Source organism: Dipodomys merriami, unplaced genomic scaffold (assembly GCF_024711535.1).
Source record: "Dipodomys merriami isolate MVZ:Mamm:240054 unplaced genomic scaffold, mDipMer1.0.p SCAF_146, whole genome shotgun sequence".
NCBI lineage: Eukaryota > Metazoa > Chordata > Mammalia > Rodentia > Heteromyidae > Dipodomys > Dipodomys merriami.
The window spans coordinates 2,362,859-2,376,769 of NW_027202782.1; the positions used below are offsets into that span (position 1 = coordinate 2,362,859).

Sequence of the window (13,911 nt, forward strand, 5' to 3'; positions counted from 1 at the left end):
TCCCCCAGAAACTTAAAAAGAAAGCTGTTTCTTTGAAATGGCATATGGTGTGTGTGTGTGCATGGGTGCGTGCCTGCATGCGAGTGTGTGTGTGTGTGTGTGTGTGTGTGTGTGTGTGTGTGTGTGTGTTTCCCCTTCTGCCGGAAGGACATGATTGAGTTTGAGGCCTCTTTTTTTAAGTCCACAATGAAAACAACATGTGGAAGGCTGATTGAATATTTCAGTTGCTGGAGGCCTCTCTGTTCTGTCTGATGTCTTCATGTTTCTCTGCTGCTCTGATTTCTCTCAGTGTTGGAAAATAGAATTTCTCCCTCCTCAGCCTGGCCAAGGATTCTGAGCCAAGTAGTTGCTCCTGGAAGCTTTTATCAGGGGCATAAGGGGATAACCCATGCTGGGGCCAGGTATCACCAGACTGCAGATGAGCCAGGGTCAGTCTTTGTTCCTCAGATTACCTCCTGTGAAAAGCTGTCTCTAAGGACTGGTGTTGGAGACTGTGTATGAGTGTGCAAGTGTGTGTTCAAGTGTGTGTGTGAGGATGTGTATGTATGTATTTGCCTGTATAAGTCTGTGTGTGCACACATGATGGTGTAAGCTGTGCATGGGTATATATGTGAATGGGAGCCTGTGAGTGTATATGAATGTATGCACATGAGGGCTTAAGAGTCTGAGTGTACAAAGGGTGTGTGTACGAGTCCGAGTGTGTATGTGACTGTGAGTTGGCATATGAGGGTGAGTGTTATGTATGTACCTGTCTGAATGTGTACGTGAGCCTGTGGTATAAGGCTATGTTCCCATGAGGATGCATATTTGCGTAAGGATGTGTGGGGATAAAAGTGCATGTGTGTGAGCTTGTGTGCATGTGAGAATGTGTCTGTGTTTTGTGAGTGCATGTATACAGGGAATGTGGAGTCAAGTACATGTGCGTGGATTCAAGTCTATGTGCATGCATATGGAAGTGAATGTAGGTGTGTGTGCATAAGGGTGTGTGTGCACATGAATGTACATGAGTAGGAGTATGTGCATGCATGTGGGAGTGCATCGTAAGTCTGCATGGACTTGAGGATGTGTGAGTGTATAATAGGGTATGATTGGGGGGCGGGGGAGGTTGGGAAGGGATGGGAAGGGGAAATAAAGGAGGAGGCTACAATGCTTGATAAGAAATGTACTCATTATCTTGCCCATGTAATTGTAACCCCTCTGTACAGTATTTTCACAATTAAAAAAATAGGGTATGAGTTTGGGTTAGTGTGCACATGAGGGTATGTTTGGAGTGTGTGTGGTATATATACATGTGTGTGTCAGTATTGCAATGAGGGTGTGTATTTGTGTGTGGGTGTGACTATTGAGTATATGAGTGTAAATGCATGTGTGTGAGCTTGTGTGCATGTGATGGTGAGTGTATTGGTGTGTATGCACATGAAGGTGTGTGGGAATCTGAATGCACATATGCAGGTAAGTCTGTGAAAGTGTGCACATGAGTGTGCAGAGTGTGGAAATATAAGTGTGCATGTGTGAATGAGGTATATGAATATGTACATTGAGGTTGTATGAATGTGAGTGTGTGAGCTGAAGTGTATGCGTGGTGAGTGTGCTTATGTGAGGGTGTGGGACTGAATGCACTATATGGGTGTGAGGATGTGTGAGCGCACAGGTGTACAATATGCACACAAGTATGTGTTGGGTGTGTGATTGTATTAAGGATGTGTAAGTGTGTTTGAGTCTACACATAGAGTGTGTGTGAGGTTTGTGAGTCTGTGTTTGTGTGAGTGTGTTGGGTGCTGGGTTCAAATGACTGGAGACAGGGAGTATAGCAGATCCATGAGCCAGTGATATATATATATATATATATGAGGGCATACGCATGAGTCAGAAGCCGCCTCAGAACCCCCAAAATCCTCCTCAGAGATCCCCAGTAAGCTTCATGGTGTCACTGGCCAAAGCCAGCTCTCTCATCCCTTTCATACGGAGGGGCTCTAATCACACAGAGTCCCAGAACACATGAGTGGCACAGCCAGTCTGGGACTTCTGGTTGACATGTGCCCTGTCCCACAACACAACACTAGACCCTCCTTGTGTGCCATTTCAAAAAGTTTCCTCCCATCTTTCCCTAGAAGCTCCAGGCAGGCCCCTTTCCCAGTGCACACACCCATCAGCATACACATACATACAACACCCACCGTCTTTGGCTTCTACAGGATCAAGTGTGGGGAGGGTAGAGCCTTGGCCGCAGTGCTAAGGACAGCCTACAGGAAGACCACGTAAAGTTTCCTGGGACTGGAGGGAGAACTGTGTGTGGAGCACCAAGAACAGGGACGGCTTCTGTGTATGCATTGAGCTACAGTACACAGCAGGGCAGGTTAGGGCAGGAGGACCTTGAGATTCCAGTGACACCCTAGAGCTTCTGCTGTGGGCTGGGTGGAAGGAATAGCCCACAAGCATCTGTTTGTTGAACTTGATTGTCTTTCTGGCTTTGGCATTTTTCAGCCCTGTGATTTGAGGCATAACCTTGGATTCCTCTTTCACCTGCATTTTGGCACCTGGGAAGTAGACACAGATGCATCTGTGTTGGCTGCTCAGAGAAACAATCACAGATGCTGTATATGACTATGAGCCATTTCTGTTTTGTTCTCAATATTGTCGTCTTCCTGGACAAATTCTCTTGTTTTGTTTGTTTTGTTGTGTTGTGCTAATATGGGGGTTTGCACTCAGGGGACTGTCCCTTAGCTTTGTCCGCAAGGCTAACACCACTTGTGCCACAGCTCCACTTCTGGCTTTTTGGTGGCTAATTGGCAAAGAGTTTCACAAACGTTCCACACTGCGCTGGCTTCAGACCCCAATCCTAAAATCTCAGTCTTGTCTGTGTAGTTAGGATTACAGCTTGATTTGTTTTTTAAAGGCACTTTTCCTGATCTAGAGATGTGGCTCAGAGGTACAGTACTTGCCTAGCTGTTTTTTCTGCTCCTTGCCTGGAATGGGGGATGCCTCCTTGGTTATGCAAGTGCAGTCCATCCCCTGGGATTGTCTCCTTGGGAGCAACTTGTATTCCCTGCCCTACAGCAAGTGAATTCATAGTCTGATGGAGCTCCATGAGTTACTATGAATTGTGGTTGTCAGAATAGCACCTATACAGGTTCTTATCTCTGCAGACTAGGCTACCAAAAATTGTCCAAAGGCAGGCAACTGGCAAGCCTCTCTGACTCCCAAAGGCTACCAGCCTCCAGTGCACTTGGTCATAGGGCACAGCTTTGTTCGTGGCCACCTGTTCAGGACTGAGGCCTTAGGGGAAAATGGGTATTCAGGGGTGGCAGCTCCAGAATTGAGAGCTGGCCTCCAAGATTGGGCTACACATCTACTGTCATGTTCTCTTTGAGTCTAGCAGGTTGATTTTTTATCAAAAAGATATGTGCTTTCTTTTTTCTCAGTCTTCCATGGAATGTGCCAGAATTATAGAATTATGAAAATAAACCTGGCTATTAAATTTTAAAGTTAAATTTCCAAGAGAAAAGATTTCTCCCATGAAGAATTTTTAGTTTTCTACTCAGGTATCTGATGACAAATGGACAAGATATTGGAATAATATTCAGCCTTGAAAAGGAAGGGAATTGTGACTCAGATGAGCCTTGAGGACATTCAGTGGAGTGAAATCAACCAGACACAATAGGACAAATCCCATATTATTCCTCTGATAGGAAATATCCAGTAGAGTTAAATTCACAGTCAGGCAGCAGAATGGCAGTTGTCTGGAGCAAGGGAAGGGGTGGGGACAGAGTTGCAGGTGGTATGAATGGATCATGGTTGGCTGCTACCCTGTGTGAATGTATGTGATCTTGCTCCCCTTAAGAGGGACTGGAAATGGTCAATATTGTGTTATGGATACAAAATAATATGAAAAGAGAATTTCTAGTAGTACTTACTTAACTCCTAGTACTTAATTCCTAGTGCTTACTTAACCCCTAGGATGGTGCTACAATCTGTTTGCACAGAATGGGAGCCTTAATTTTACACCTCTGTTACAGTGTGCCTAGTCATCGACCTACCTGTGAATTATTCAGAAATCCAGACTCAATACCTATTGAATTATTCAGAAATCCAGACTCAACCCTGCCTCCTCTGGTCAGTGGCCTTCAGACTGAGGGAGAGGTGGCTGAGAAATCTCCACTTCTTAGCCCTTTCCCCAGTCTAACTACTTTTTAAAGAGCTCTGTTTTCCTAAAGCCTGTAATTACATTTGCCTCCAGGGTACCCAAGCATTTTTTTTCCCAATAAGCAAAGAGCATCCTACAATTATATGATGATTTGTTGAGTGCAGGCCAAGTACAGACAGAGGCTGACTCAGCTCTGGGAACTGACACGCACGTGTTGGCGTTTTCAGTCCTGGAGGCGCTGCCAGTGGGCCTGGGCTGATAATTAATATTAAGAGTGGAGAATTAACTGATCCACATAGCTGTTCACTTTACACTGCCTACGAGACAGGGAAAGCAGCCTGGTGGGATATGGCTGCCCCATGGGAGCAGGCCCTGTCTTCACAGATGGTACTAGGTAAATATCTCCAGCCGGTGTGCATGGCAGCATCTGAGGCTGTCACCTGGTGCTGCCAAAGCCACACACACAGCCACCGGGCCAGGGAGCATAGACACTGGCAGAGTGGGAGCCTGTGGGTGCTGTCATCTCTGATTTGCGGTGGAGGCCAGTTCCATGGGCTTGCCTGTAATCTCCCCGAGTTCAAAGAGCGCAGAGCTGCTTGTCTTTGTCAAGAACGCAGTTGGGGATCTTTTATGTGGAAGATGTAGGATTCTCTGGCTGACTTTGATTATTTATTCATCCTCCTTCGTGGGTGTGTGATAGCACCAGGCACCACCGAGCCCTTGTCCTGGCTACTCTTGCTCAGGAATTCATTGAGCTTAAAGCCCTTTGAAAATTGCTTTTTGAGGGAGGGGAAAAGTTTTTGAAGTCCTTTTTCTCTCTCCCCCTCCTCAGTGCCGCAGCACCTCTTGCCACCGTTCCACGCGCCCCTGCCGATTGAGATGCGACACCAGGAGGGAAGGTACCATTATGAGCCTCACTCTGTCCACAGTGTGCATGGGTAAGTTCTGCCCTCTGCCTTGCCACTCCTGGCCTGCAGCCCCCCTCCCCCACCCCCTAGGGAGGCCCACTTCTATCTTGGCTCTTCTTTTTGGAGTTCTTGATCTATGTTGTTTTGTGGGGGCTTGCACCTTTGCCATCTGTGAGTGTGAGTGTGGAAACACATCACACGTGCACCCTCACCACACTCAAGCTCTTTCTTTGAAGGGCACTTGGCTCACGCATAGCCATTTCCACAGCTCTAGGGGCATCTTTGTGCATCTATCTATATGTGATTGAAGGCTCCTCCCCCATCTATGAGGCAAGAGCCCCTCCAGGCCCTTAAGCTCCTGTCAGGGATGTGTTCACAGGCACACCCTGCTCAGCATGGTAATTCCGAGTCCCCTTGTTAACTGTCTCAAGTGTCCATACATTGTACAAACCCCCTACTCTTAGAGGCTTTGGGCCTCTTCCTTCTCCAGGGAGAAGGGCTGTGTTCACCAGCACTGACTCAGTAGGCCCAGCTCTGCCCACTCCATTCCCACTTGCAGCCTCCACATCCCTCACTGATGTCATTTCTCTTCGTCTTTATGACTTGAAGTTTAGCCCCTGGCTACCCAATCCCCCCTCATTCCAGAAGAGAGGAAGAGAGGACTCAGCCTCCTCTTCAGACCCAACTTCTCAGTTACTCCCCACCACTCCCTGGAAGAGAGTTTCTACCAAGATCCAAATGGCCCCCAGGCTTCTGTCACTCTCCTCCAGCCACCTCTCCTGTCTACACCATGTTGCCATCTGTCACCTGTCTCTACATCTTGCTCCTGCTGCCTGCCCAGCCTTCTAACTTGTCCCCTCTATCTAACCACCTAGGCTCAGCTCAGGAGTCACTTCCTCCTAGGGGCACTTGGATCTCCCACACTGTCACCCCAGAATGAGCTGTTTTCACAGCTTCTCCCAGCAGGCTCTGTGCTCTCCTTGGGATCCTGTGTCTACAGCAACATATACTAATAGGTGCACAATCAGAGCTTGCTGAGAAGAGAGCCCTTGCCAGGCAGCCCTGCAGGAGACCAGTCCTCTGCTGCTTTATCTCCTGCTGGAATAAGATCAATAGCATTTGCTGAGCGCTCAGAGCAACATGCCCGGAAGTCCTCCAGCCAAGCCGGAGCTGACACCTGTTTCAGTAAACTTAGTGCCTGCCCAATATAGCCAACTTGAAGCTTTTATTCAAACCCCAAAACAAAACCATTGCTTTTTAATGTTTTTTTTTACTTTGTAGTAAGTTCAGACATGCAAAAGCAACTGCAAAAATCATAAAAGATTCTGTATTCTCTCCTCAGCTCTTTGAGTGCTAGCTAACACTGTATATAATCCAACACTGAAATGAGGCTGTGAACCAAGTATGGTTAGCTATGGGGTAATGTCTTCGTTTCTTCAGTTCAGGATCCCTAGCATCTGATGTGGAATGGGCATCTGATTGTGGAATGTCCATAGTCATCTTTGGCAGGGATAGCTCCTCAATCTCCTTTGTACTTCATGATCTTGACACATTAGGAGAGTACTGGCCAGTTACTGTACAATGCACCTCTCTGTTCAGTTTGCCTAAGGTTGCTTCATAATTTCATTCAGATTACTCATGGAGGGGTATTGTACCATAGAAGCGATATTGTGTGTTTTCTTGTGAGTTGTATCTATCAGGATACAACACAGCTCATCATGGGAAAAGTTGATTCGTTTCTGGAGGTGATGTCTGCTGGCATTCTCTACTTAAACTGTTCCTTTGTAACTGATAAATAACTGGCTGGGAGACACTTAGAGAATATGTAAAAGTCTTGCTTCTTGTCCCATTTTTACCCACTAACGTAAACATCCATTCATGATTCTTTATAGAGACTACAGTTGTATTTTCCAGTCACAAATTTCTGTTTCCATTATTCACTCCATATGCATTGATTGGAATTTTATTTTAAGGAGGAAGTGTCCCTTCTCATGTGGTGTATCTATTTGATTTGTGGATATTCATGTTATTCTGTCTTTGCTTTATTTTGGTCACTGTTTATTGTGTTGTCCCAGATTTGCCCACTGGGTATCCTTTCAAGTAATCTTCTGAATCTCTATGACATGTTGGAACCTTTCCATTGTATTTCCATGCTTATGCCAGGTCCTTACTTGACTGGAATGTACGCAGCATCTATGGGCTCCTCTGTGAGTGATGGGGTCATTTTCATTTCTTTTTTATTGCATTTTCTCTGCTTGCCTGTGAGGCACCGCCAACTGCAGGTTGCTGAGACCTGAGCAATCTCTGGAAAGGTGCATGGCTTTGGATCTAATTGGATCAACTGAAAACATACCAAGGGTTGACACTGATTAAGATGCATTGTACTCATAAATTGCTTGGTTAAATGGCAACTCCTTTATACAAGCACTTAAAGATAATAGAATATTTTTTAAAGTAGCATCTGAGACTCCTAAGATCATTATGGGAGTTTGGTCCCATCTTGGGAGAGGGTTGATCCTCTCATTTTGGGCTCCTCAGAAATATTTGGCTGCCTGGGTGGCATAGATCCTGGGCATGGCAAGCCTTCCATGAAGTATTCCCATCTCTGGGACACATGGTGGGAGACATGCTGCAAGTTTTATGTTTGCTGAAGGAGTCCCCACACGTGTGTCCTTCTGAGAGTGCATGTCCCAGCTAACTTCTCTGTACTCCTAGGGTTGCTGTAAAGAGATCCTCAAATTGAGGACTTCCATTTCTCAAAGAACTTTGCCCTGTGGATGGGTCCTGTTGATGTGATCCTTAGCATTTCATCATCTCTGCCATCCTAAGAGGCAGTCATTTTGTGTCTTCTCCATTGTGACAATGAAGAAACTGAGGCAGCATAAGTAAGTTAAGTAGCTAGCTCTGAGGACCACCCACTTAGAGAATGAGGGAGTTAGAAATCTCATCATGATCCTGAACCCACTCCCTTAGCTGCACATTGGCCTTTCTCTTGGGAGTCCTGTGTGAATCCTAAGTCCCCATTGAGTCTAGCTTATCCTTTCCTAGCAGCATATGAAATCCTCTGTTGGACACTATCCCTGGTTTGTTTGTGTCCCTAACCTCTGGACCTATAGCATCAGCTTCTGTGGGGAACCTGTTGGAGACACAGATGGCCAGGCTGCATTGGCCCAGGTCAGCATAGAAGGAATCCTTGGGATGGGGCCTGTGATCTGCATACTGTACCATCATAGGATGCTATCACAGGCCAGGGATTGAGATCTTCTGGCTATAGATAGACTGAACACTGAGTAAGGTGGCCTCAGCCACAACCCTCCCTAGGTCGGGAAGGAATTTAGCCTGGATCTTCCTAGCTTTGTCCTTCCCTGGGCCTGATCCCTTCCTGGCCAGGGGTTGGAGAAGGTGGATGATGGCAAGCAGCAAGCCAGGACTGGTGAGGCAGCCAGTGGTTCATGGAAACATGTCACTCATTGACCTGCATGGCTCTTTAACATGATGGGTTACCTAAAAGACTGCATATTAGGTTACTGTGACTACTATAACAAATTAATGCCAGCCAAATGATTTAAAATAATCTAAATGGATTCTCATTGAGATCTGGAGGCCAGAAATTAAAATTAAATCTTACAGGGCTAAAGGAAGGAATTGACAGGACCAGTTTCTTCTGAAGGCCACAGAAGAGAACCCATTCCTCTAGCTTTCTCATATTTGGATACCTCCTTCATTCCTTGGCTTGCAACCCTAACCTGACCTCACATCAACTTTCTCTTGTTCCCTGCTCTTACATCATATCTGCCTCTTCTGACTTAGTTCTCTCTCCTCTTTTCTCATTAAGACAGCTGTGGTTGCTTTTAGAACCCACGCAGATAATCCAGAATCATCATTACATCTCACAATCCTAATGTAATCACATCTACAGAATTCCCTTTGCCACTGATAGTGACATTCACAAATCCCAGGAGTTAAGATGCAGATCTGCTTAGGGGCCATTACTCAACTCTCTTGGGTTCACTAAGCCCCAGAGCTGAGTCGAGCTCTTACCCCGTAGGCTACAGTGAAGTGCTGGATAATTTGCTCATGTCTGCCTGCAGTGGGCCAGGTCTGCCCCAGAGTCTGGTACCATATCCATTCATCTGATGGTTCCATCAGGTGGGGTGATAAGCTTGGCCTTGTAGATGCTGAAGCTATAGCTCAGAAAGAAGTAATGATGTCTACATGTCACCCCTATAAAGATGGGTATGCTTATGTCTGAGGAAGCTGAGGAGACCAGATTCTGGGACTCAAATCCCATCCCCAGCTGAAGAGGGCTAAGCTATCATGTGCCACTGGCAGGCAGAAGTAAGGAGTTCTAGAGCTTGTATACCCATAGTAACTCCACATTTTTCTCAGGACAATGGGTTTCCACCCAGTTTACAGAAGGAAGACTTCAGGGCAGGCCATGAACTTTGGGAGGCTCACCTCTGTCCTTTGTACCCCCTTCACTAACCCAGGTGGGCACCCAAGAAAAATAGCCTGGAAAAAATGCCCCAGTGGCTCTGGCTTCTATAATTAATGTGATCCGATCCTGGTGGAATACCCTGATCCATCAAGTCTTAGTGGTAGCCTGCTTCTCTTTGCCAGTACCAAATGTACCTAATTACACAAATGTGGTATCATCTCTTGTCATCAGTCTGAGCCTCTGCCTCCTTCTTGAAGTCCCAGGACTACTTTTCATGGCTTGCTCAAGGGTACACTTGCTATTCTAGCCTCATCCCTTTCTATCACCCACTACTCAACCAACAAGCCCTCCAAGATGGAGCACCCATGTGGCAGACTCTTTTGCCCCTGTTCCCTGAAGGAATATTTAGTCAGCTGATATCCTGGCTCTGCCAGGCTGCCTGCACTCGACCCCAGCATGGATATGCTAGAGGAGAGCTGATCATCATGAAGTAACCTCAGTTTTCGCATCTGTAAATAAACCAAATTTGCTGAGATAATTCTCGGTTTACTGATTTATTTTGAAACTACACTGGGACAATGTGGGTGTAGCCTCTTGAATAGTCTGGAAGCTTTCTGTCTGTGTTCACAGTTATTGTTGTTTCTGCTGTCCTTCTCACTTGTAGACTTGAAAATGGGGATCTCTCCAGACTGAGGGGAATATAGTGCAAGCAAGATATGGCATGTTCCTGGGAGCAGAGACTGATGACTAGCATGGGAAGATGCAGAATGGGGCTCTAAAGGAACCACTGAAGAAGGGGGAGGTTTTTTTACTCCCCGGTGAAGGAATTTAGATGTTCCTGTTGTCAACCAGGAGCAGGAAGGTGGTCATATCTGTTTTCAGAGGAAATATAGGACATTAGAGATAGGCAGGGGACAGGCAGGAAACACAGGAGACCTGCCAGGTGTGTCTAAGTGGCCCAGGCAGAAGAGGAGCAGGGACAAACGGGGCATAGAATTCAGCATCAGGCCACTATGCCTAGCTGAATGGCTTTTGCTAAACACTCACCCATACCCTGCTCCTCCGCAGAGTGACCCTTTCTAGGTGCCACATAGGACTCCGGTAGTTTCCAGAAGAGGAAAGGGGACTGTTCGTGGACTCATGTTGCAGTGTCTTTGCTCTTGGTAAAGACACAGGCAATAGGGAGAAAAATGGGTCTGGAGTTCTCTTGTGATACCCATATGGATGTGCTTCTGAGTCTCCAAGAGTCTTTCAGAGGCTAAGAAGAGAAGGCCAGCTGAGAATGGAGCCAATAGCTGCCAGCAGTCTCTCCCCAGTTCCATGGTGCTAACAGGGGAAGAGAGCTTTGGACTCCCTCTTGGACCCTGCTTCTTGGAAACAGTCTTGCAGAGTATTCTGGAAAATTTGGTTGAATGGTACCTAAGCAAGAATTCCTGTTGTGCTGGGTGTCTGTTGCTCATGCCTGTAATCCCAGTTACTTAGAAGGTTAAGACCTGAGTATCACTGTTCGAAGCAGGAAAGTTTGTGAGACTCCTGTCTCCACTAAACTACCCTCAAAAGCCAGTAGTTGAGCTACGGCTCAAGTGGTAGAATGCTAGCCTAGAGCTCAGAGATAGCACCTAGGCCCTGAGTTCAAGCCCAGGACCAGCACACACACACACACACACACACACACACACACACACACACACACACACACACACACACACACACACACACACACACACACACACACACACACACACACACACACATACAATGAGTTCCTGTTTCCTTGGTGTTTCTTTGGCCAGTAGTGATCCATGTTACTTCCCTAGAGATTGAAGAACCCCATACCCTTGGTTCAGGAGACTGGGGTTGATCTTCAACTCCTATGTTGTTTGTGGGGTCTGCTCTGCTCTTTCAGTTTCAAGAAGACCAGTTCTCTCTGCTGCCTTCAGTCTGGAAGTAATTAGAGGCACTCTGTTGTACAATGGTTCCCAAGCTGGCCACTCATCTCAACAGTCAGGGTGTTTTGAAGATGCTTGTTCCTAGGCCCTGGCCCCAGAAGTTCAGTTATTTCTAGCTAGGATAAAGCCTGGGACTCTACTTATTTGTAGCACCCATAAGCCAGAATTTGGGGACAATTAGAGCCCACTCTGACTATTAGATCCCCAGGAAAGGAGCTTACAGATGAGCAGTTTGGTATAGAGCCCTTTCCCTGGCTGTAACAATTTACTTGATGCTTTTTGCTAACCCACTCACAGAAGAGACCCTCCATGTTGACCCAAACCTAGTTATAGTCCCAGTTTGCAGAAGGTTTGAAGCTTAAATTGTGGGAATAGCTCCCACAGCTCAGCCATGGGAAGAATCATGCCCTCCTCTCTTTTCAAGGCATCTGCCTGACCTCTGATCTCTGTCACTCCCACCTTCTTTGAATTCTAGATTTGACCACTGCTAATTGCTGCCTGAAGATCTCTTGATCCTGAGCCATACTTAGTTCCCATTGTATCAGCATCATGACCAAGGCCAGGCCACATGGAGGAGACAAGAGGGGGGGATGATGCTGGTAAGGGATGGCTCTGGGCTGTAGCTATCACCTTCATTAAAGCCAACACACTGGCCCAAATATGTTAAGGAAAGAGAGGTCACAAGCTGGTGGCTGTGGGGGCTTTCAATTCCTCATCATCTTGTATGCAAAATTTGTGTTACCCAGAGCCCCCCAAGAGAGCAGTTCAGAGTGGCCGAGTTCCTTCTTGGCCCTGACAAGCATATACTAATGGGGATTTTTAGCACCTGGGTTGGTGAACTCTCACTTAAGAACGTCGTTTCTTTGCTGTTACTGGACTTGGCTCATGGACACTTTAGTCTTGGGAGATTTGAAGATGGCCTTTTTCCAAGGTCACTGTTCATAAAGAGTGCAGCAGTGCAGTGTGAGATCAATCGACACTCCTCCAGTGACTCACAACCTTGGCTTGGGCTGGGATGACTCGGTCCACATTCATTACCAAGGGCAGTTGGTTAGATAGAAAGAAATCTAGATATTTTCTTCTGGAGTCTTGGCTCAGCATAGCAGTTCACGAGTCATAGAGGATTGGCTTTGTGTGTGTTTCTTGAAGAACTTTCTCCTCCCTTGGCAAACATGGGTGTTCTTCTTCCGAGTCTTGTGGAAAGAAACTTCCAAAGGGTGTGTCTGTCTGCTTCCTGAGCTGAGATGCTGGGTGGGCCCAGGGCCACCTACAATGGGCCTTGTCCATCATCTTCATATGAGTCTGCTCACATTGCTCTCCTGTCTTGGGCAATCTCTTCTAAAAACTGGCCACCTACTGACAACCTACTTCTTTAGAGCAACTGGACAGCAGGTAGAAAGGTGGCCCAGAAAGCCTTGTGTGCACAGCACCCTACTCCTGGGGAGCTGAATAACACAGAGATAGGGAGCCCTGGCTTACTATGAAGGGAATGGCCACAAGAAATCCTAGCAGGCAGGGCCTTTTCCCTCCTTGGGTTAGCCTCTCTGAGGATCAAAAGCAAGACCTTCACGGGGTGTTGGTGGCTCACACCTGTAATCCTAGCTACACAGGAGACTGATATCTGAGGATCGCAGTTTGAAGCCAGCCCAAGCAGGAAAGTCCATGAGACTCTTATCTCTAATGAACCACCAGAAGGACTAGAGGTGGAACTGTAGCTCGAAGTGGTAGAGAGCAAAAAAGCTCAAGGACAGTGTACAGGCCTTGAGTTCAAACCCCAACATCTGACAATAAAAAAAATAAATAAAAGCAAGACCCCAGTCACTGCCACCTCTGCTTATGTCACATATATCAGTCCTTGAAAGGAAAACACCACTGTCACTGCCCCTGCATAAGCAGGAAACTGAGGCACCAGAGACCGACTGTCTTTCCAGTGACATATTCCATGTTAGACTCATCATTGCTGTGGCAAATAACAGACAATGACTTAAAAGGAGGAAAGGTTTCTTTTGGCTCATAATTTCAGAGGTTTCAGACCAAAGTTTGCCTTATGGCCTGTGGTGAGGCAGAGCATCCCAGCAGCAAGAGCTTGTATCAGTGGAGGATCTTGCCTAATGGCAGACAGGAAGAAGAGAGAGACATGAAAAGGGGCAGAGGATGAGACACACCTTTCTCTAGAGCACTTCCTCAGTAAGCTATCTTCTCTAACAAGGCCTCACTTCCTGGTTTTTCTTACCTTCTACCATGCCATCAGATTATGACTCCATGGATGGATTCTTCCATTAATGAATGTATGATCACCAGAGCCCTGGTAATTGGATCACTTCTATAATCCCCATCAGCTGGCCACCAGGCTTTTAACACACAGGCCTTCAGGGGACATTTCAGATTCAAACCATAACACATTTCTAGTAAAATAGTACTGCAGGGATTTGAACCCTGGGCAGTGTGATCTTAAGGGCCACTTCTGCTACC

At 46.6% G+C, this 13,911-nt stretch overlaps 1 protein-coding gene across 1 annotated transcript in view; it reads left to right on the forward strand.

Moving 5' to 3' along the window:
* Positions 1 to 13,911, forward strand: part of Gli2 (GLI family zinc finger 2) — a 234,985-nt gene that overhangs the window by 173,408 nt on the left and 47,666 nt on the right. The window contains exon 3 of the mRNA XM_070021879.1: positions 4,977 to 5,082. Coding sequence (XP_069877980.1) covers positions 4,977 to 5,082 — 106 coding nt within the window. The remainder of the gene's footprint in view (positions 1 to 4,976; positions 5,083 to 13,911) is intronic.